At 48.4% G+C, this 23,010-nt stretch overlaps 1 protein-coding gene across 2 annotated transcripts in view; it reads right to left on the bottom strand.

Moving 5' to 3' along the window:
• HIP1 (huntingtin interacting protein 1) overlaps positions 1 to 23,010 on the bottom strand; it is a 126,761-nt gene that overhangs the window by 60,723 nt on the left and 43,028 nt on the right. The window contains exon 1 of one of the 2 annotated variants that reach the window (XM_080940444.1): positions 13,713 to 13,849. The exons of the other annotated variant lie outside the window; for it this stretch is intronic. Within the exon in view, the coding sequence (XP_080796570.1) occupies positions 13,713 to 13,730 (18 nt within the window). The 5' untranslated portion in view covers positions 13,731 to 13,849. Of the gene's footprint in view, positions 1 to 13,712; positions 13,850 to 23,010 lie in introns of those variants that run through there. 2 annotated transcript variants of the gene reach the window in all.

Raw genomic sequence — 23,010 nt, 5'->3', positions numbered from 1 at the left:
TCAGTCTCCTGAGGGCTGGGATAACAGGCATATCCCCATAACTGACTACTTAAAGGTTGTGAGCACAGAGATGACACAATTGGACTTATTTTTCTTTCATTTGTTGTTTGCACCATGATCCCAGGCAGCCCAGGCTACCCTTGAACTCCCAATGTAGCACAGGATGAACTTTAACTTCTGGTCCATCTGCTTCCACCTCTAGAGTAGTGGGATTGCAGGCATGCGTCACTGAACCTGGTATTAAGCAGTGCTGGGAACTGAACCCAGAGCTTTGTGCATGCTAGGCAAGCACTCTACTGAATGAGTCACGCCCCCAACCCTGGTGTCACGTTTCTACCGGACTCTTCTCCCTCCACTTTGTATTTTGACACAAAGTCTCTCCTTTGAACCCAGAGCTTGGCAGTACGATTCTTCATCTGGCTGGCTAGCTTGTTCCAGGAATCCTGTTTCTCCTTCACCAGGCTGGACTATAGGATTTTACCTAGTGCCTGGGAGAGCCAAACATCGGTTCCCAAGCTTGCTCAGCAAGCGTTTTATTGGCTGAGCTGTCTCATCTAGAATTTATCTTGAGTTAGAACTGACTTTAGATTTGTTGACGGGATGCTCCGTGGATGCTGGTAGAGAGGGAGGAGGCAGTAAAAAATGACACTGTGGGTATCTTCCAGAGGAAATGGAGGGACCGACTTAATACTAACAAGACAGAGATGGTGGTGGTGGCATAGGTGTAGAATTCCAGCGCTCAAGGGTCCATGGCTGAAGAATCTCAAGTTCAATGCCAGCATGAGCTATATAGAGGGTGGGGGGTGTCTATGCAACATAGTGAGACCCATTCTCAAAAATAAATGAATGCAATGGAGAGAAAGGTGGGAAAGTTTGAGGACCTAGGAGCTTGTTTTCAGGCATGTTCAGTAAAAGCAGCCTGTCAGATATGCACACAGCACTGTTGCAGGCCAGCCAGGTCTACATGGCCAGACCTTGCTGGGGGGCTGAGCTGAAAACTGACCTTGCTCCATACGGTCACAGTGAATGTGACTAGGGCTGCTTGGGTTCCTTGGAAGGACTGAATGGTCCCTCTCAGAGCCATGAAAGATGGGAGGAGGGAACTGCAGGCAGCTAGCTAGATCTGAGCAATACTTCTGTTACTTTCATGAGGCAAAGCTGGGGGACCCAGCTAGAAAAAAAAAATGGTGGGTCAAGCTGGCCTGTTTCAAATGGACTGACACCAATGCATTTGCACATATTGGAGTCACTATGTCTACTGGATGGGCACAGGTGGTCCAAACAGTAATGGCCGTGCAAGCTTCTGAGGGACTGACTGGATCTTCTGGGTAAAGAGGAAGCAAGGCTGAGCAGGGGTAGGGGTGGGGAAGTGGAGAGGGGGAGGTTGGGATCAGGAAGCACAAAGAACTCCTGAGAGTCCTGTGCAGGAGCCACTGGAGGAGGAAGTGACATCAGCCTGAGCCCCGCCCCTTCCTTGCCCTGTTCTTCCCCAGGCCTTGCGTTTTCCCTCCAGTCAATCTGTCTCCATCTCCTTTGTTCCCTGTTTAGCTTTTAAAATGCTTGGACCAGAGAGATCAATACCGGAACATATTCAGTCCCCTGAGAGCTTTATGAAGAGCCATGGGGCTGAAGAGATGGCTCAGTGGTTAAGGACACTCATTGCTCTTCCAGAGTCCCCAACAATCTGTAATTCCAGTTTCAGATCCAGTGCCCACTGTTCTGACGTCCACTGGAATTAGGCATACATGTCATGCACATACAAACGTGCACGAAAAGAGGCCACACATATAAAAGAGAGACAAAACTGGCCGCTACTTGCTTTGGGAAAGACGGGAAGTTAGTTGTACAGTGAGGGGCTAGCCTGCAGTAAGTATACATTTGCCTAGCAGGTGTGAGGTCCTGGTTTCGGTTCCCAGAACATTCTTTTAACCTCTTCCCACCCATAATAGATCCCAGATTCAAGCTTACTTTTACTCGTTTACTTAGCATTCATACCAATACTGGGTCTAACACTGCTGAACAGATGGGGAAACTGAGGCTCAGAATGGATCAGTAACCTTTCGGGCTGGTCACCATACCTGGTATGAGGGTTAATCTTCATTGACAACTTGACAGGATTTTATTTTTGTAAATTTTGTTGTTTGTTTGGTTGGGTGGTAGATTGGTTTTTCTTCCTTTCTTTCTTTCTCTCTTTCTTTCTCTCTTTCTTTCTTTCTTTCTTTCTTTCTTTCTTTCTTTCTTTTTCCTAAAGATTTATTTATTTATTTCATGTATGTGGGTACACTGTTGTCTTCAGACACACCAGAAGAGGGCATCAGATCCCATTACGGTTGGTTGTGAGCCACCATGTGGTTGCTGGGAATTGAACTCAGGACCTCTGGAAGAGCAGTCCATGCTCTTAACTGCTGAGACATCTCTCCAGCCCGATGGGTTGGTTTTTCAAGGCAGGTATAACAAAGCCCTTGGTGTCCCAGACTAACTTTGTAGACCTGGCTAGCCTCAAACTTAGAGACATACACCTGCCTCTGCCACACAAGTGCTGAGATTAAAGACATCTGCCAACACACCAGCTCTTTTTTTTTTTTTTAATTCTTTCAATATTACATCCTGACCACAATTCCCCTCCCTCCCTTCTCCCCAGCCTCCCTGCCACCTGCACCTCTCTTCTCCCCCAGATCTACCCCCATCATTTCCTCAGAGAAAAAAACCATCCTCTCAGGGACCTCAACCAAACACAGCATAACAAACTACAAGAAGAGCAGACATAACCTAGCACATCAAGACTGGATAAGGCGACCCAGTAGGAGGAAAAGGATCCCACACCTAGATTTTAAATCACTATAAAACATTGCCTCTGGGCATGCCTGTGAGGGAATGTCTAGATTGGTTAACAGAGGTGGGAAGAGTAGGCCTTCCCTGGATGTGGGTGGTGCCCCATGGGCTGAGGTTCCCACCTGAACAAAAAGGACAAAGTGAGTTGAGCCTCAGCATCCATCTTTCCTGCCTGGGATGCTAAGTGTGTAGCAAGCAGCCTCATAGGCCTACTGCCATGCCTTCCCTGCTGTGATGGACAGGAGGTGCAATAAACCATCCTTTTCTAAGCTCCTCTGTCAGGAATGTTATCACTGAGAATATTAACATCTCCCCGCTGAGATGACCCAGCTGGTAAATGACAGTGTTATAATTTGAACCCAGATCTCTACAGAGTGCCAGGTCCAGCCATCCTACCTACATCCGCCTGCCTACTAGGTTTTTCTTAGCTTAACACACGCCTAGAATATCGTGGGAAGAAGGACTCTCCATTAAGGAACCACCTCTATCAGACTGGCCCATGGGTGTGTCTGTGGGGCATTTTCTTGGTTGATGATTGACAGGAGAGGGTCCAACCACTGTTGGTAAGTGGGGTAGACAAGCAGGCCTGAGTCTATAAGAAAGCAAACTGGGGCAGAGGAGGTGGGACTGGAGAGATGGCTCAGTGGTCAAGAGCACTGGTTACTCTTCCAGAGGACCTGAGTTCAATTCCCAATGCCCACACAGTGATTCACAACTGTTTGTAACTTGAGTTTCAGAGGATCCAATATCCTCTTCTGGCCCCCTTGGGGCAGCAGGAGGGCATGTAACCTAAACACCCATACAGATAAAATTAAATCAAAGAAGACGTGAACAAGGCAGTAAGCAGTGTTCCTCTGTGGCCTTTGCTTCAGTTCTTGCTTCTAAGTTTACACCTTGAGTTCCCGTCTTAGCTTCCCTCTCTGGTGGACTGTAACTTAGAAGATGAAGAAAACCTAGTTGCTTTTTAGTCACAGTGTTTATCACCACAGCAACAGAAAGCAAACTAGAATACGAGGCAAGCAAATCACAGTCATTTCCCCAGATCCGACACACGCCAAGCCCCCAGTTTGGGGACCAACCTAACCAAGCAACAGAAGTGTAGGTCAGAAACTAAAAGTGTGTGCTGGTACACATGTGCCTGTCATCCCAGCACTGGGGAGGGGAAGGCAGGGGGACTAGAAACTAGGAGTTCAAGGCCATCCTCAGACACCCTGAGCTATACAGAGAGTCCAGTGCACATCTCAAAAGAGAGGTTGAAAAGAGCTGGGGAGACAGCTCAGTTTGTAAAGCATGAGGACCCAAGCTTAATCTTCAGAATCCACTTCTTAAATTATTATATATGAGTACACTGTAGCTGTCTTCAGACACAACAGAAGAGGGCATCAAATCCCACTAAAAATGGTTGTGAGTCACGCTGTGGTTGCTGGGATTGGAACTCAGGACCTCTGGAAGAGCAGTCAGTGCTCTCAACCGCTGAGCCATCTCTCCATCTCTCCAGCCCCATTTAAAAAAAAAAAAAAAAAAATGTGATGGTGGTGCACATTTATAATCCTGGCATTGAAGAAATGGAGGAGGCAGATTCCGGGGACTCCCTGGTCAGCCCAGTGAAAGGCTATGTCTCAGGAAGCGAGGTGGATGATGCCCGAGGAATGCCACCTGCATTGTCCCCTGGCTTCTACACACATGGGCCAGAGAATCCAGTCCTACAAGCTCATGCACAGGAAGAACGGGAGATGGTCATCCTCAGCAGGCGACAGACCGTCACACCAACAGTGCAGGAGCAGAGTGGATCCTCCCTGTTCTGACCACAGAGAGTCAGCGTAAGCTGGGGGGAATGTTCTAGAATTTTTGGGGGTGGGGAGTTTCTAATTTTGGAGACGAATTTCATCTGTCTCAGGGTTAGGATTTGACTTCCTCAAAGCAAAGCCACCAAGAACTCTCACTTCTGTGTCTCCAAGGCCACAAGGACCGCTTCCTTAGGGGAGGGGAGACGAAGAGCCAGGAGAAGGGTAGGGAGGAGACAGGCACTCCACAGGGCCTGGGCAGGACAACCCCCACCCGGACTTCCTGAAGGCTGTGTCTGCTGATTATCATCTCCTGGTGGCAACCCCACCAGATCCATCTTTTGCTCTCTTTCCTTCCCGCCTCCCTGTTTCTCAGAGTCTCACATAGCTCCCGCTGGCCTCAAACTCACCAGACATTCTCCGAGTGCTGGACACGTGTGCACCACTATGTCCAGTTTTATGCGGTGTTAGGGACAGAACCCATGGCCTCGTACATGCTGGCCAAACAACCAACCATTGTACCAACCAAGCCACATGCCCAGCTCAGAACTATCTTACCTTATAAAAACAGAGTTCTGGCAAGATGGCTCAATGGGGAAAGGGGATTGCAGCCAAATCTTGATCCCTGGGTTTTAATCCCTGGGGCCCACATTAGGGAAAGAGAACGGACTCCTCCAAGTCGTCCTTAGACCTCTGGGCACACCCACACACATGTGCACAAAATAAATAAAGGCGTGATCATAAAAATGTGTGAGCACTGTTCCAACATTAGCACCTTATGGATTGGTTAAGTTTCCCTCACAGTCCCTTGATAGTAGGTTTGATTCCCAGCCTATACAATATTGTTTTGTTTTAATACTAGAATTTGAAACTATGGCCCTGCGCATGCTGTCAACTGTACCACCAAGCTGTGTACATAGTTCTCCTTAACTTTTTATAAATCTTGACTTTTTCAGACAACATCTCATGTAGCCCAGGCTAGCCTTGAACTCATTATGTGGTAGAAATAAGAGGCAAGATCTTTCAGTAAGTAATGAAGTCATAAGAGCTTTGCCCTTGTACGTGGGATAGACGCCCTTACAAAAGAGGCTGGTCCTTCCATCTCCTCAGACACAGCACACATCTCTCTTTTCCAGTGATTGGGGATGCCCTGAGAAAATACCAGATATAGAATGGGCCGCTACTAGACACCCTATCTGCTGTCTCTGTGATCTTAAGACTTACTCAGCCACTAGAACTGTGAAAGGCAACCTTCTATGACTTATATATCAATCCATCTTAAGCGTTTTGTCATAGTAGCTAAATGGATTAAGACTAAAGAGAAGGCCGGAGAGATGGCTCAGTGGTTAAGAGCACTGACTGCTCTTCCAGAGGACCTGAGTTTAATTTCCAGGAACCACATGGTGGCTCACAACCATCTGTAATGAGATCTGATGCCTTCTTCTGGTGTCTGAAGACAGTGACAGTGTACTTATATATAATAAATAAATAAATATTTAAAAAAAAGACTAAAGAGAAACCTTAGTTTATGAGGTGACAGGGAAAAGTACAGGAGACTGCTTCTGGCTTTCACTGCCCAGCTCAAGAGAGATCAACAACAAACAAAAAACACAGCTATAAAGGCCAGAGGACAACCTAGGGAAGACAATTCTCTACTTCCACCGTGTAGTTTCTAGAACGGAACTCGGGTGGTCAGGCTTAGTAACAAGTATCTTGCCCGCTGCACCATCTCCCTAGCCCAACAAAAAGAATTCTTTTTTTGTTTTTGAGCCAGGATCTCACTACCACACCTGCCTCCTGCAGCTTTAAAAGATGTGTTTTATTTCTTATGTATGTGTGAGTGTTTGCATGTATGTATGTGAGGCCAGACAAGGAAATTGGACCCCTTGGAACTAGAGTTGCAGATGGTTGTGAGCCTCCATGTGGGTGCTGGGAACTGAACCCATGTCCTCTGGAAGAGTAGCCAGTGTTCTCAACTGTTCAGCTACTGTCTTTCCAGTCCCCCAGCTAAAAGAATTCTGAGAAGTTGAAACCTTGCGCCGGAAAGATGGTTTAGTGTGCACTCGCCGCGCAAACTTGAGGACTTAAGTTCTAGTCTCCTAACCTACATAACAAAAGAAATCAGCAAAGGCTGTGTGCACACCTACTACAGTGCAGGGAACAGAGACAGGAAGAAGGAAGAGAACAAGGAGCCAAGAGAATAGTTGAGACTTGCTCACCAGCCAGCCAAATTAGAACTGGTGAGCTTCAGTGAGAAAGCCTTAGGTAATATTTCAAAAAGCAATAAGGCAACAGACATCTGAGGTCTCCCACCATTCCACATTTGAATGCACTGACACCCAGATCACACACACACACACACACACACACACACACACACACACACACACACACACACGCATAAGCTGAAGCATTATGGTTCGAGCCCTTAAAGTATAAAGAAGTGAATTGTAGCTGTGCATGGTAGCACATATCTGTAATCCCAGTACTGAAGAGGCTGAGGCAGGAGGAGCTCCAGTTTAATGCCTGAGCCACCTCTCCAGCCCCTGAGATCCTGTTCTTAAGAAGCAGTAAATGGAGAAACTGTCTTTGCCATATACATGAAGATCCCACAGCAATAGTGGGACATGTATTCGAAGAAGACGCAGGACAGTGACATCATATCACCAGCTGGATAAATCAGAGCAGCCCTTGACTTTTTACCAAGTACCTGCTTTGTGCCAGGCATTGACTTAAATGACTTTACAGATTCTAGTGCATGGACTCATCAGTCCTGGAAGGTTCTATAACCACAACAGGGAATTATCATGAGAATTATCAGCAGAAGATCAAGAGTTCACAGTTGGGCTGAAGAGATGGCTCAGTGGTTAAGAGCACTGACTGCTCTTCCAGAGGTCCTGAGTTCAATTCCCAGCAACCACATGGTGGTTCACAACCACCTGTAATGGGATCTTATGCCCTCTTCTGGTGTGTCTGAAGACAGCGACAGTGTACTCACATACATATATTAAATAAATAAATCTTAAAAAGAAAAGGTGGAAGGGAAGAGAGAATCATCTAACATGTTGACCTCTGACCTCCACATACACACCAAGGCATGGACACCCTCAACACCAAGAGTTCTCAACTTTCTTCCCACTGCAACCCTTTAATATAGTTCCTCATGTCATGGTGACTCCTGCTAGTTCATAACTAATTTTGCCACTAGTATGAATCATAATGTAAATATCTGGTATTTCTGATGTGCTTAGACGATGCCTGTGAAGTAGTCATACAACCCCCAAAGAGGATGCCACCCATAGGTTGGAACCACTACTCCACACAAACATTCCATCCACACATTAATAACAAGTCAAGCTCTCGGTTTGTTTTCTTAAATGTATACCAGGTGTGGTGACACATGCCTTTAATCCCAGCACTTGGGAAGCAGAGGTAGGCAGATCTCTGTGTATGAAGCCAACCTGATCTACATATCAAGTTCCAGGCTAGCCAGAGTGACTGAGATCTAGTCTAAAAAGACTGTGGGGGAGGGGAGTGTAGAAGAAAGTAGAGAAGAGAGAAAGAACGTGCGTGCGTGCGTTGGGTACAAGACCTGAACCTGCTCTTCACATGAGATCCTCAGCCTCGCTTTCTTGAATGCTAGTTTTTCCAGCTATAAAACAGAGCTACCTGTTCTGCCCTTCCTCAGTGCTTCCTGCACTGTTGAGCATTTCCACAAACATAAACTGCTCTCCGCATCCACTCTCTTGTGAAGATGGATACCGCTGTCTGCTCCCCAAATGCCAGCACTCAGCTTGCTCTCTGCACGGTCAAGGCCGACTCCATCATCTTCCCCAAACAGCATCTCTACTTCAGCCCCAAGTCCAGCATTCTGTGGCTTCCCCGAAGGCAGACATCTGATGTCATCAAATATTCACTAGGCATCAGGTGGTGAATTCGCTGTCCCCACTCATTTGTGTCCTCGTCAGAGAGATAACGAGCCCTGGGAAAATTCGTCCCCTGAGCTGTCGACTAAAACACAGCTGAGGCTCTGCTCTTCAGGACAATCAAGGAGCTAAAGGGTTACGGGGAGAATTAAGCACCTCAGGGTCCAGACTTTGGGGTATCATATTGTCACAATAACTACTATGTACAAATATTTTCTATTACAGGTGTACCTTGGCATGGTGGCACACACCCATAATTCCAAGCACTTGGGAGGCCAAAGAAGAAGGGTTGGAAGTTCCAACTTAGTCTCAATTATAAAGTGATAATAAATTTGAATTTAAAAAAAAAAGATGACGGCATAGCTCAGCACTCGCTTAGAATGCCCCAGTGAGGGGCTGGGGGCGTGGCTCAATGGTAGAGCCCCTGCCTAGAATCCCCCAGGGAGGGGCTGGGGGCGTGGCTCAGTGGTAGAGCCCCTGCCTAGAATCCCCCAGTGAGGGGCTGGGGGCGTGGCTCAGTGGTAGAGCCCCTGCCTAGAATCCCCCAGTGAGGGGCTGGGGGCGTGGCTCAGTGGTAGAGCCCCTGCCTAGAATCCCCCAGGGAGGGGCTGGGGGCGTGGCTCAGTGGTAGAGCCCCTGCCTAGAATGCCCCAGTGAAGGACTTGTTCAAGCTATATTTGTTTAGCATTTGCAGGGTTCTGATATCCGTCCCCAGCATTGCAAGAAAGTAAATCAATAAAATGATTTCCAGTGATGACAAACTGTTGTATTATTTTATTTTATTGTTTCTCTTTTTTGCCTTGTTTTGTTTGAGACAGGGTCTTACTGTATAGCTCTGGCTGTCCAAGAACTCACTGAATAGACCAGGCTGGATTTGAACTCAGAGATCCACCCACTCTGTCTCCCTAGTATTAGGATTAAAGGTGTGCACCACCATACCCGGTTACCTGATTCTTAGAAAAATCTCAGAAGCAATCTGTGCTGGTTGGATTTATGTCCACTTGACAACATGCTAGGGGTCATCAGGGAGCCTCAATTGAGAAAATGCCTCCATGAGACCGGGCTGTAGGCAAACCTGCAGGGCATTTTCTTAATTAATGATTGATGTGGAAGGTCGCAGCCCATTGTGGGTGGTGCCATTTCTGGGCTGGTGGTCCTGGGTTCTATAAGAAGGCAGGCTGAGCAAGTCAGTAAACAGCATCCCTCCATGGCCTCTGCATCAGCTCCAGCCTCCAGGTTCCTGCCTTGGTTGAGTTCCTGTCCTGATTTCCTTTGTTGATAGACAGTGATGTGGAAGTGTAAGCCGAATAAACCCTTTCCTCTCAAGTTTCTTTGTACAGTGTTTCACTGCATAAAGAGTAACCCTTGGATATAATCCAAGCACCATTCTTAAGAACATATGCAAAAGTACTTGCCTCTAGGCATAATAATCTGAGTCCCCATGGGACCCACATGGTAGAAAGAGAGGTGACTGACTCTTGCAAGTTTTTCTCCCCACCCTATATATAGATATATGTATATGTGTGCAAGCACTCATATATACATGCAAATGTAATTAATTTAACAACCATGCAGGAAGCTCTAGGCCACCACAGCAAGGCTTCATACCAAAGACAGGGGTAGGAAGGGTCAGAACAGAAAGCAACCCAGACCTCCTGTGGGAATAAGAAGCAGGCGCCAAATGCCTGGGGTTGGAAAGGTTCTCTTAGCGACACAACCCAGGGTCTGTGTTCTTCACAAAGAATTGGGGACAATGGCTTCTGGGCTGGGCACTGGGCTGCTCAATGATTAATGAGAATCAAATATCACTTTTGTTTAGACTCCAAGCTAAAAGGGGAGAGAGGTCATCGATACATAGCCTCTGCTTACAGTTCCCAAGAGCATCTGCAGTCCCTACAGGCTGAGCGCCATAATTGGTATTTAAGGCCTTCCAGGCTTGGCCACAACTAACCAGCCAGCTATTTCCTGATCTCCAGACTCTGTGCCCAGCCTCACCCAGTGGGCTCTGCCCATTCCTCTACTAATGCACAATACCCTTCACTGCTCCAGAAGAACCAACTCCACCCATCCCTCAGAGACAGCCAGGGCTTTTTAGTTTTATTACTATGTACATGTGCACATGTGTGTGTGTGTGTGTGTGTAAAGGCCACCTTGGATGCTGGTCCTCAGGAGCCATAAGTTTGCTTGTGTGTGTGTGGGCGTGCATGTGTGTGGGATATAAAAATATGTGCTCAGCCATGTGAATGCATTCAAAGGCTTGATGGACATCAGGACATATTCCTCATCCACTTACCACTTTTAGTTTTTTTAAAAGCAGGACTTCACTATGTAGTGCTGCCTGGTCTCGAACTCACAGACTTCCACCTGCCTCCACCTCCTCATGGCTGGGATGAAAATCACGCAAGACCATACCTATCTCTGCATTCTTTTTGGAAACACGATTTCTTACTGTAACCAGTGCTCACTGATTGGGTAGGCTGGCTAGCTAGCCAGCTTCTGGAGTCTGTCTGCCTCAAGCCCTTGGGTTGCAGACATAGGCCACCATGATTTTATGTGAGTGGTGGGGATCCAAGCCCGAATGCTCATATGTGAGCACCCAGGGCATTACCCGCTGAACCATCTCCCAAGCTTCCCACTGGCCTGGAGATCCCCGATTCTGCGAGGCTAGCCAGGAAGCCCCAAGGATCTGCCTGTCCCCACCCTCCAATGCTTGGATTACAACTGTTCACCCTCTGCCCAGCTTCCCCCCCAACCCCCGCCCCCAAGTTCTCTTCCTCACACAGCATCTGAACTCTGTACTGAGTCTCTATGGCCCTTTGTACCTACTGCTCAGAGCCTGCCCAGACAGCTGCCTGCCGCCTGGTCTGTCGGTGCCAGGGAGCAGGAGACCTTGGGCTCTAGTTCTTTGTGCCCTTCCCCCTAGCACTTGGTACAAAAATGACAGGAAATAATTAAATACCACAGGATACAGGAAGGACCAGAGGAAGGAGAGAGCGCCAGAAGTAACGTGACTAACTAAAGACTGGGAAAAGCCGGGAGGCAAGATGGCTCATTGGGTGCCTGCTGCCAAGCCTAAAGACCTGAGTTCAATCCCTGGAGCCTACACAATAGAAGGTTAGACAGATGAGAACCAACTCCTGTAAACTGTCCTTTCAACTGCCACATAGGCAGAAGTCCCTGACCCCGGCAGGTTGGATGGGACTTGAATGAATGCAGATGGAGGCTCAGGGCCATCTGGGAGCCACCGTGGGACCCTCAACTTAAGCTGAGACAGGTGACTCTTGTGTGTGGCTATGACATTTACAGGCAAGAACCAGTCAGTCAAGTTTCCCACCACGCCACGTCTTCAGCTGCAGAGAGTTCAACTTAGAGGAGTTGGTCCTCTCCTTCCACATGGGTCCCAGGGAAGTCTCACTTCATTGGCCCCAAGTTTTTATCATTATCATCATCATCACCATCATCAACGTGTGTATGTAAGTGTCATGCGGAGGTCAAGGGACAACTTCATGGGGTGTAGAGGCCAGAGGATAACTTCATAGAGTTGGTTCTTGTCCCTCCGCCTTCGAAGGGGTTGTGGAGATTGAACTCGGGTTGTCAGACATGCACGCAGAGAGCTTCACCGGTTGAGCCATCCCATCAACCCTTTCTTTTTGTGGCGGTCTATGTGCTGGCATGTGTGTGCGCAGGCTCAAGTGAGCACACATGTATGTGTGTGTGGGGGGCAGATGTTCCTCAGGGGCTATTCACATAGTCTGACACAGAACTTTTCACTTAGCCTGGGACTTTCAGAGCCGGGATTGCAAGTGTGCGCTGCCACCTGGGTCTGTTTCCACAGGGCTCTGGGGGTTCATCTCTGGTCCTCATAATTGCACCTTACAGACTGACTTCTCTCTCTAGACCTGGGGAGGGCTTTTTAGTTTTATTTTTGAGGGTTCTAAGTTGTCTGCAGTACAGACACAGGGAATGGGGGCAGGGTCTAGGCACTGTCCCGTCACAGACAAGCTTTGTCTTCACAGAAAGATAAGGATTCAGGAGATTCCTCACCCAGTCCTCACCCCTCACAGGGTGTGTGTGTGCTGAAACTCAAGACTTTTGGAAAAGGGCCTCCTGTGGGGGTGGGGGTGAGGATCACACCTGTCACCCAGCTTTGGCCCAGAACTTTGCACCCTAAAAATGCACTCTCTAGAGAAAATTAACCTCAACCCCTCTTCACTGTAAGCCACAGGTCCCCCAAGTCACCTACTGTCACACAGTCAAATTTCAAGTCTCTTTCCCCTGCCTCCTTGGGATTCTCAAAGTCATAGCCCACCATTGAGGGGAACGGCAAAAATGGAGAAACCGAGTCTAAAGTCAGCCAGAGTAGTAGTGATCTCTCTGGGAAAACCTGCAGTGTCCTCCTGAGATACTCCCTCCATCCATCAAGGATCTCCCAAAAGACATCCTGATTCCCGCTGAGATTCGCTCCTTGCTCACAATCAATGAGCAACAATCTTGGCATCTCCCGCAGTATTTGGAGTGGGGGCGGGGCTGCTCTGGGAGCAGATCACAGACCCCTCTATTCTAAAAGAACCAAAAGATTAGATACTTTAACGGGCCAAGAAAGGAGTCGCTGCTCCCCAAGCCCACCAAGTCTGAGGATTATAAGTGACCAATCTAGGAACACGGCCCCTCTGAGAGCCCGCGCACGGGGCTCGGGTGTGTGTGGGGGGTCTCGTTCCCGCCCCCTCACTTTGGCCAAAGCCAGGGTTTCTTAGCCTTCCCAGGGACACCTGTACCTCCCAGTCCACAAACCTTTCAAGTAGATCCCCAGCCCTGTGCAAGCAGAGGGCTCCAAAGGGATAGCAGAAGCCCCTTCCTGCAGCGCTGCCCTCCCTCCACCGCCTCACAGGTTGACTAATTTAGGAAAGGGAGGCCGGCCCAGGGCAGCCCTGGCAGCTGGCGCGGCGGGAAACCGGGAGCCCCAGCCCCGCGGGCCAGCCGCCTCCAGATCTTTGGCCGGGTTCTCCCTTTCTCCCAGAGATCTGCGGAGCGGGGCCAACAGGCAGGAAGAATCAACAATCCAGAAAACTTTCAATGGATCACGCTGCAGACTAGGGGGGAGGGGGAGATAGGATGTGAGTCGGGTGGGGGCGGGGAGCTCGGAGCTAGAGCTTCCAAAGCTCTCACTTACCATCTTGTTCACATCCATGGCCGAAGCGATAGGGTGTCCTCCCCACACCCTGGGAGATACCGGGTACCCCCCAGTGAAGGCTGGTGTCGACTACTGCAGCCCCGGGGGTGCCATGCTGCTTGCTGGCAACAGCGGCCGACGGGGGCCCTGGTGGTGGCCGGCGGCACCGCGGCTGGACGGAGCACGGCGGGGGCGGGGCAGGGAGGGGAGGGGAGGGGATGGAAGGGGAGAAGACGGGAGGGGAAGGGCGCCGGCGGGGGAGGCGCGGTCCCTAGGTGGAGCAGGAGAATGTGCTGCTGAGGGGAGGGTCCGGGAAACCCCGAGATCCGCCGCAAGAGGTGAGGACACCCAGCGATGGATTCCGGGACCCTGAGGTCCCTGGGAGCTCTGGGAGGAGGGTGTGATTTGAATAACAAAAGGTCTCTTTCGGCAGCTGTCCAGGCGGATGGGACAGGATCACTGGAGAGCCAGGGAGCCAGGAGCTGGAGACCGCCAGGAAGTGTGTGTGTGTGTGTGTGTGTGTGTGTGTGTGTGTGTACACGCGCGCATATATGCATGTGTGTGCGCGCGCGTGCGCGCGTTTCTGTGGAGGGCTCGGTGGGACTCAGGAAGTACGCGGGGGAGGTAGCAGAGGGGCGGGAGAGATGCCCCTTCAACCACCAGCATGCACATTCCAACGAGGGCAGGGGTCCGCCCCCTTGTCCCCTCCCCACAGGGCTTCCCCACCCCACCCCCGTGGACAATGAGGTAATTGAGCGGCTGTGGTTGGCCTCCGGAGGCTAATCCCCAGGGGCCTTCCAATACGGGGCTGGGGGCTCTAAACAGATGGGCGAATGGGAATGATGGTACCAGATATCCCTCCCCTCCAGCGTTCAAGGGACCGGCCCCTGCTCTCAAATGGCCAAAAGCTTGCCCTTTTCCAGAGAAGAGATTGAATGGGCTGGTTTCTGAATTGGGTGTCTATGCCCTCTCAGAACCTCTACCTACACAGCCCAGCCATGCGCCCATCCTTTGGAGAATCCCTCGGCTTGGCCGGCTCCCTGCTCTGCCAGGCACAGGGTTCCTAGCAAAGGCTCCTTGGGTGTCAGGTTTCCCAGGAGACAAAAGCTGGCATCTTATTTCTCCTAAATTAGAGGCAGAGGTGTAGTTAAGACACCAGGGACCGGACAGTCCACTTAGGCCAACTCTTCGATTATACAGGGAGGAAACAGGCCCAGAGGAAAGTGAATTGACCCCTGGTAAATAAACCTCAATACCGACAGTGCCACCCAAATCACAAAGCGCTTCCAGAGATGCTCCCACGGCTGGAGCATACTGATTTAAGAACCTTTGTATTTCTTAATGTGTAAAGTGCATACAGAGGGAGGTAAGATGGAGGCCAGAGGACTCGTGGTCTTCAATCCTCTCCAGCGCTTCTCAGTATCTGTGCACGTGAACACACAGTGTCTAACACAGTGTGAAGGTCAGAGGGCAATTTCAAGAGTCATGAGGGTCTTAGATAATGGGCTGTTCTGGAACTTGATCTGTAGACCAGGCTGGCCTTGAATTTACAGAGATTGGCCTGCCTCTGCCTCCCATGTGCTGGGATTAAAGGCATGAACCACCACTGCCTATCTCTGACCTTTTTTTTTTTTTTTGCTAGTCTGGTAGGACAGTGAGTTCCAGGAAGTGAGTTCCAGTTCCAGGAATCTATTGTCACTTCCCCATATAAGGATCACAGACACTGTGCCCAGCTCTTCCCATAGGTTCTGGGATTCTGAATTCAAATGCTCTTTACTGACCATGTCATCTCCCGGAACCACCACCAACCCCTTCGATGGCTTGATGATGTTACCTTATGTATGTGTTTTGCCTGCATGCATGTCTGAGTCGGAAGGTGACACAGGATTCCCTTGAATTAGGAATGACCCATAGATGGCTGTGAACCACAGTGTGGGTTCTGGAAAATGAACCCAGGTCCTCTGCAAGAGCAGCCAGTGCTCTTAGCCATCTCCCTAACCCTTGTCCCCCCCCTTCTCTCGATGGTTACACTATGTAACCCTAGCTGGCCCCAAACACATAGAGATCTGCTTGCCTCTACCTCCTTAGTGCTAGGACTGAAGGCCTCCAATAGCCCTAACAGACTCCTGTTTAGAGCCAGGGCTAGCCTCAAGCATACTGTGTAGGTGAGGCTAAACTAGACAAGACTTTCAAAGGAAGAAGGGATAGGCTCCACCTACTACCACGAAGCTGACCCTGGATCTCTTCGTACCTATCGTAAGGAGCCTACTAGGCAGGTGAGCGGCCCCCTCCCCCGGAATCAGAGTTCTTATCTATGAAGTTGGGACTGTTTTTCGGAAAGCTTTCTTGTGGGTGGGGGCAAGCACACAATCGGAGTCATCTAAAAGAGGAAGTAATGTGAGGTGTGGCTCCGGTCCAAAATCCTGGCACTCAGGCACTAAGCAGGGTTTCCAGAGTAGCTATAATAGCAAGACACTGCTCAAGGATCAAAACACAATTTGTGAACCATTAAGCCTGGAATTGATTGACAGATCAAGGATTCATAACAGTTGCTTTTATAGAGATTTATTTTATTGTTTATGAGTACACTGCAGCTCTCTTCAGACACACCAGAAGAGGGCATCAGATCTCATTAAAGATGGTTGTGAGCCACCATGTGGTTGTGGGATTTGAACTCAGGACCTCTGGAAGAGCAGTTGGTACTCTTAACCACTGAGCCATCTCTCCAGCCCCCTTGTTGTTTTTAAGCAAGGTTTCATACACTCTTCATTCTCTCCTCTCTTTCTTACGAATGCTGAGTTGTTTTTGTTTTGAATTTACACAAGTCTCACTATCTAACTGACTGGTTTTGAATTCACCATGTAGACCAGGCTGGCCTCAAAATCACCTTAATCTACCTGCCTCTGCCTCCAGGGTACAGAGATTAAAGGTGTGTGTTTTTGTGTCTAGCTGTAAATGCCATAGTTTAGAAGATACTTTTTAACTTTTTATTGATTTTTGAGACATGCACCACATTGCCCTGCCTGACCTAGAACTTGGCCTGCCACTACCCCTTGGGTAACAGGATTAAATGTGTACACCACCACACCTAGCTGGGGGTATTCACTCTCCCCTTCTCCCACCCTGGGACTCACTATATATAGCCCTTGTTGGCCTTGAACTCACAGCAATCTCAGTCCCCTCCCAAAGCCTCCAGAGGGCTGGAATGATGAGGTCCGCCTCAATACGTAGCTAAAAAGGCACTGGGGATTCGAACTTACATCTTCATGCTTGAGAAAGAAACACTCTTAACCCACAGAGTCATTTCTTTAGCCCTTGTCAGCACAGAATTTCAAACCTGAGACAAATGGCTGAGGAGCCTACTTCACACTGGTCACCAGGTTCTCCCGGCACCCCTCAGTCACTACTGGTAGGCAAACCCTCACCACCACCCTGAACTCTGCAGCTGGGGGCTGTGCTGCCCTTTATAATCCAACCATGTGGTAACCTGCCCTCTTGGTCTTATCTCTTTGGGCTTCCTAGTTACTGTACCTGGCTTCCCTCCCTCCCTTCCCCTCCCCTGTCTCCTCATATAACCACTCTGGCCTCTCCCGACCTATTCCAGTAAAGTGTCTTTGCCTCTGGAATAAACCTTCTCCTTCGCCACACCTAGGAGACAAGTCCTTTCCTTTCTATTTTTTTTTTTTTTTTTCATTCAAAACCTTTGATTATGACCTAGTAACATACATTTCCATTTTCTGGGCTCCAGAGCCATGAGAAGATGAGGGGGCAACATACGGTTTCTGTTTTTATTACATGTATTTGTGGGTACGAGCGTGTGTGCGTCCACCATGCGGGATCTGGAAGATCTGAACTTGGGTCACTGGGTTTGGTGGCAAGCACCCTTACCACTGAGCCATGCCCCTGCCCCAGAATTCTGATGCTTTAAAAACTGAGCTGTGGTCAGCTTTGTTGCAGCAGTTACTGGAAATGCACATACTGCTCAAAGGCCACCTAGTACTGAAGCTTTCCTAAACCTCCCTTAGGCTGTGCTGTTTTCTACATTGTCAACTCACCCTGAAGCTGTGACAGAAGAGGACCAGCTAGCCAGGGACAAGAAGGTGGCTTGCTCCATTTCCATGTGCAGAAGTGCCTTAGAAAGCAGCCTCCCGGGGCTGGTGAGCTGGCTCAGCACATACAGATACTAAAGGAGTCAACTGATTTCTGGAAGCTGTCCTCTGACCTCCATACAAGGACTGTGGCACATGTGGGTTATGTGTGGGCCCCACCAATAAATGAAAAAGTAATATAAATAAATATAATACAAATAGTAAAACAAGAACATCCTCTCAATTGATCTACATCTTTGCCTGTGTTCTCTTCCTCTCTCATTCTTCCTGCAGTAACTCAATTGTAATGTCCCATTGGCCTACCTCAGATAAAAAGCAGATCTTAGTTTGGTTTACTTTGTACCAAGACCTTTAATGCTTTGGCTTCCCCTGCCACCCTTGCAGTTTACCTTCTTCTAGCCTCCCACTTCACCAGACTCCTCATCTGTAGCAATTTAAATGAGACCCTGTCTCAAAGTTAAAAAAAAGAAAGAAAGAAAGAAAGAAAATCCCCCAGTGAGGGGCTGGGGGCGTGGCTCAGTGGTAGAGCCCCAGCCTAGAATCCCCCAGGGAGGGGCTAGGGCATGGCTCAGTGACGGTGCTTACCTAGCAAGTGTGAAACCCTCAGTACCACACATAAAATAAAGTTTTACCAAAAGAGAAGGCCACCATTCTTTAACAAGCCTACAGGCCCGTGGATGTGTCCTTGTGGGAGGCTGACACCTACTGGTGACCAGATTTGTGTATCCTAGCCCTACCAATGGCCTTGGGTGCCATGGCAGGGCAGGGTCTTGTTACAGTGTATTGTGCTGTAGAGATGACAAATTTCAGTAATTCCTAGTAATAAGATTACTTATTACTAATCAAACAATGCTTGTCAAAGGGCTTGTACCCTTAGTTATCACGCTATTGTTTGAAAAAAAAAAATAAGGCTCTCTACAGGGCTGCGGTGTTTACGAAATGCCTTTCGGTCTATTGTCTCAATTTCTATAAGCATCAGGTAGGCTGGGGCAGAATGTACTGTTCTGACTACATGGATACTTGCTGATAGTGTCACAAGGAACAGTGTGACCCTGGTACCAGGGGACAAGCAGGGATAGCTCAGTTCTTGGATTTGCTTTTTGTCTGTTTGTTTTTTTCAACTGTTTGTGGTTGTGAGCCTCCATGTGGGTGCTGAGAATCAAACCCAGGACCCCTGGATGAGCAGGCAGTGCCCTTAAACACTGAGCCACCATCTCTCCAGCCTCCAGGGTGCTGGGGTTCCAGGTGTGCGCTGCCATACCCACCTCAAGTCTCTTCAACTTTGTGTGCTATGCTTTAAGATCTGCAGTGAAGAGATGGGATGAGGTTGTGGCTCAGTTGGTACAGTGTTTGCCTAGCCCTCAGGAGGCAGAGGCGGGGGATTAGAAATTCAAGATCATCTTTGGCTACATAGTGAGTTTAAGTCCAGCCTGGGCTACAATAGATACTTTTTTACAACACCCAACACGGGTTGAGAGATGGCATGTCAGATAAAACACTCTTGCCTGGAAAGGCTTGGGAGGCTGAATTCAAACACTGGAGGCCAGGTGTAGGAAAAAAGGAGAAAATAGACTCTGTAATGTTTTCTTCTGACCTTCACATGTGGACCACAACATATATGTGCACATACAAGAGTAAATTAAATAAATAGAAAACTTTGGAGAAAAGAGATGATAATATAAAGGAAGGGGTAAGAAGAGCAGAGACAGAGACTAGAAAGATGGCTCGGTGGTTAAGAACACTGACTGCTCTTCCAGAGGTCCTGAGTTCAATTCCCAGCAACCACATGGTGACTCACAACCATCTGTAATGGGATCTGATGCCCTCTTCTGGTGTGTCTGAAGACAGCGACAGTGTACTCATATACATGAAATAAATAAATATTTTTTAAAAAAGAAGAAGAGCAGAGACAGCTCAGCAGTTAAGGGTGTGGATTCACTGCTGCTCTGTCAGGGGTCAGAAGTTTAGAGTGTAGAGCATCCACAACAGATGGCTCACCAATACCATTAACTCCAGCTTTGGGAGATTTGTGCCCCCTTCTGGCCTCTGTGAACACCTGCACACAGTGAGCACACATGTATGGCACAGACGCACACAGGTAAAATAATGCAGTAAGTCTTTGTTGTTTTTTGAGACAAGATTTCTCTGTGTAGTTCTAGAAGTTCTGCTTCAAACTCAGAGATAAGCTTCCAGAGGGCTGGAACTACAGGTGTGTGCCACCGCACCCAGCTATAAAATAAATCTCAAAATAAAATATAAGAGTGAATGGATCTTTGTGAGTTTGAGGCCAGCTTGGTCTACAAAGTGAGTTCTAAGACACCCAGAGCTACACAGAGAAACCCTGTCTAAAAGAAAGAAAGAAAGAAAGAAAGAATAAGAAAAAAGAGCCTGACAGATTGGTTAAGCATCTCTCTGGGGTATGTCTATGAGGTGTCTCCTGAAGGCTCTGACCAATCAGTGGATTAATTACTTAATGTATTCACAATGTATTCATAATGTATCATCATAGAAGGTGGTCAAAGGTACAGTGGGGCCTGGTTGGAGGAAAGTTGCTTTGCTGCTAGGTATGACTTTTTTTTTTTTTTGAAACAGCATCTCATGTCCCTGGGCTACCCTCGAATTTGGTGTGTACTTGAGGATAACCTTTTACTTCTACTTCCTGAGCACTGGGATTACTGGCTCCTCCCACCACGCCCTGTTTGTGTGGTGCCAAGGACAGAACTGAGAGCTTTGTGCATCCCAGACAAGTACTCCATTAATTTACAGCCCCTGTCAGTTCTCTCTCTCTTTTCTCTTCTCTTCTTTCTTTCTCTGTTTATTTGTTTCTTGCCTTTTTTTTTCTTGTTTGTTGAGATAGGGTTTCTGTGTCATCCTGGCTGTCCTGGAACTAGCTCTGTAGACCAGGCTGGCTTCACAGAGATCTGTCAGCCTGAGTGCTGAGATAAGGCACCAGCACTTGGCCCTGGCTTTTCCTTTTTTAATCGTCTGAGACACCAGCCCAAGACATATTCCTGCCCCCATTCAGGGTGAGTCTTCCCTCCCTAGTTAAAATATCTCTGCAAACACCTCAACATTTCTATTTATTTTATGTTATTTATTTAGAGACAGGGTCTCACACTGTAGCCCTGGATGACCTGGAACCCGATACCTAGTCCAGGCTGGCTTCAAACTCAGAGATAAGCTTGCCTCTACCTTCCATGTGCCGGAGAATTAGAGGCATGTACCACCACACCTGGCAGATTTTAATTTATTTGTATATGTGTGTGTTTCAGAGAGAGAAAAGGAGAGGAGGAGAGAGAATATGTGGAGATCAAAGGATGACCGGAAGCAGGTACGTTTCTCCTTCCACATGTGTCCCAGGGGTCAATTTCAGGTTGTCAGCCTTGGTGTCTAACACCGTTACCAGCTTAGCCATCTTCCTGGCCCAAGACCTAAGATTCTAAATCTCATCAAGTCGACAATTAAGATTAGTCACCACATATAGCAACAAGAGGGTAGAGCTAAGCAACTCTTGGGGCAGCTGGTCCCCTGGATTTCTTGGACTCAGACTCAGAATGACAAAATCTGGAATGCCCATAGCTCTTCCCAGTCTTGTCACCCTCTGTGGTCCTGAAAAAAAACAGACACTAATCAGTAGTTCTGGCCAGAGTCCTGAGCTGACCCCACAGCAGGTGCTGGGCCTCAGGTCCCCTGGTGACCTGCCACAAGCAATCATCTGACGGAAGGACAGCCCATGTGTTGTGTTTGCCTAATGGACCAAACAGGAAAATGGATTGTAAACTACATAGATCTCTCAAGGGCATAAGCATGGTGGCAGCCAAGTACTGGCAAGGACGGCTCAATAAAGACCTAGTTCCAGGGCTGAGGATGTGGCTCAATTGATAGAGTGCTTGCCTAGCATCCTCGAAGCTCCGGTTCCATCCCCGGCACCACATAAATAGGGCATCATGGCATATGCCTTAATCTGGGCTTTCAAGATTTGGAGGCAGGAAGATGAAGAATCCAAAGTCATCTCTTACCTAGTGTGAGTTAGAGGCCAGCCTGGGCTACATGAGACCCAGTATCCAAAAATGGGGGTAACGAGATGGCTCTGTCGGTCAAGTCCTTGCTGCATAAATATAAGGGCCTGTTTAATCCTTGGCATACAGTGAGAAGGCAAACACTGCAACACATGTCTGTAATCCAGGAGCTGTACAGGTGGAGACAGGAGGATCCCTGGGGCTCCTCAGGAAGCTCTAAGTTCAGTGAGAGACCTTGCCTCAAGAAGCAAGGCGAAGGGCTGGAGAGATGGCTCAGTGGTTAAGAGTACTGCCTGCTCTTCCAGAGGTCCTGAGTTCAAATCCCAGCAACCACATGGTGGTTCACAACCATCTATAATGGAATCTGACACCCCTTTCTGGTGTGTCTGAAGATAGTTACAGTGTACTTCTAAATAATAAACAATTAAATCTTAAAAAAAATAAAGAAACTTTAAAAAAAAAAAAAAGAAGCAAGGCGAAGGGCAAGAGAACATTCAGTGGGTAAAGTCACTAGCTGCCAAACCCGATGGCCTGGGTTCCACATGGTGAAGTGAGAGAATCCACTCACAAAAGCACTAGGCATCGGATTGTGCACAGGTACACACACACACACACACACACACTCTGGAAATTGTTATGTAGCCCCAAACTGACCTCGAATTCATAGAGATGCTCCTGCCTCTGCCTAACTCATGAGTGCTGAGATTAGCAGCCTGACATTGACCTGTGGCCTCTAGACACATGTGTGGCATCTACATGTGTACATACAGAACAGCAACAATTAAACAAAGAAACCTAGTTACAGGTATCCGAGCCTGCGCTCAAACTAATAAGGTTTGTGTTAGCTGTACAGAATCAGCATGCTTTCTCTCACTGTGCCATGCCAGGATGTGTCCTTGTGGCCTATCTGTCACCCTGCTGCATTCACAGCCCAGACGCTGAGCCACAGTGAAGATGCTGTCTTGATCAAACCCACCATAAGTAGTAACTTCTGCTCCCCCCATGTCCTTTGATCATGTCTCTGCTAGTCAACTCAGGCCAGCAAAGGCGCTGACAGTTTGTCTGTTCCTTGGGAGCTAGGCCATCACCAAAGATGGGTGGTCTGCCCTGAGGCACTCTCTGGGTACCAGCTGGGGATGTCAGAGCTGTCCCCGGGAAAGGCTGAGAGCT

The sequence above is a fragment of the Micromys minutus genome (genome assembly GCF_963924665.1).
Source record: "Micromys minutus genome assembly, chromosome: 29".
NCBI lineage: Eukaryota > Metazoa > Chordata > Mammalia > Rodentia > Muridae > Micromys > Micromys minutus.
This window is presented reverse-complemented; position numbering and strand designations above follow the sequence as displayed.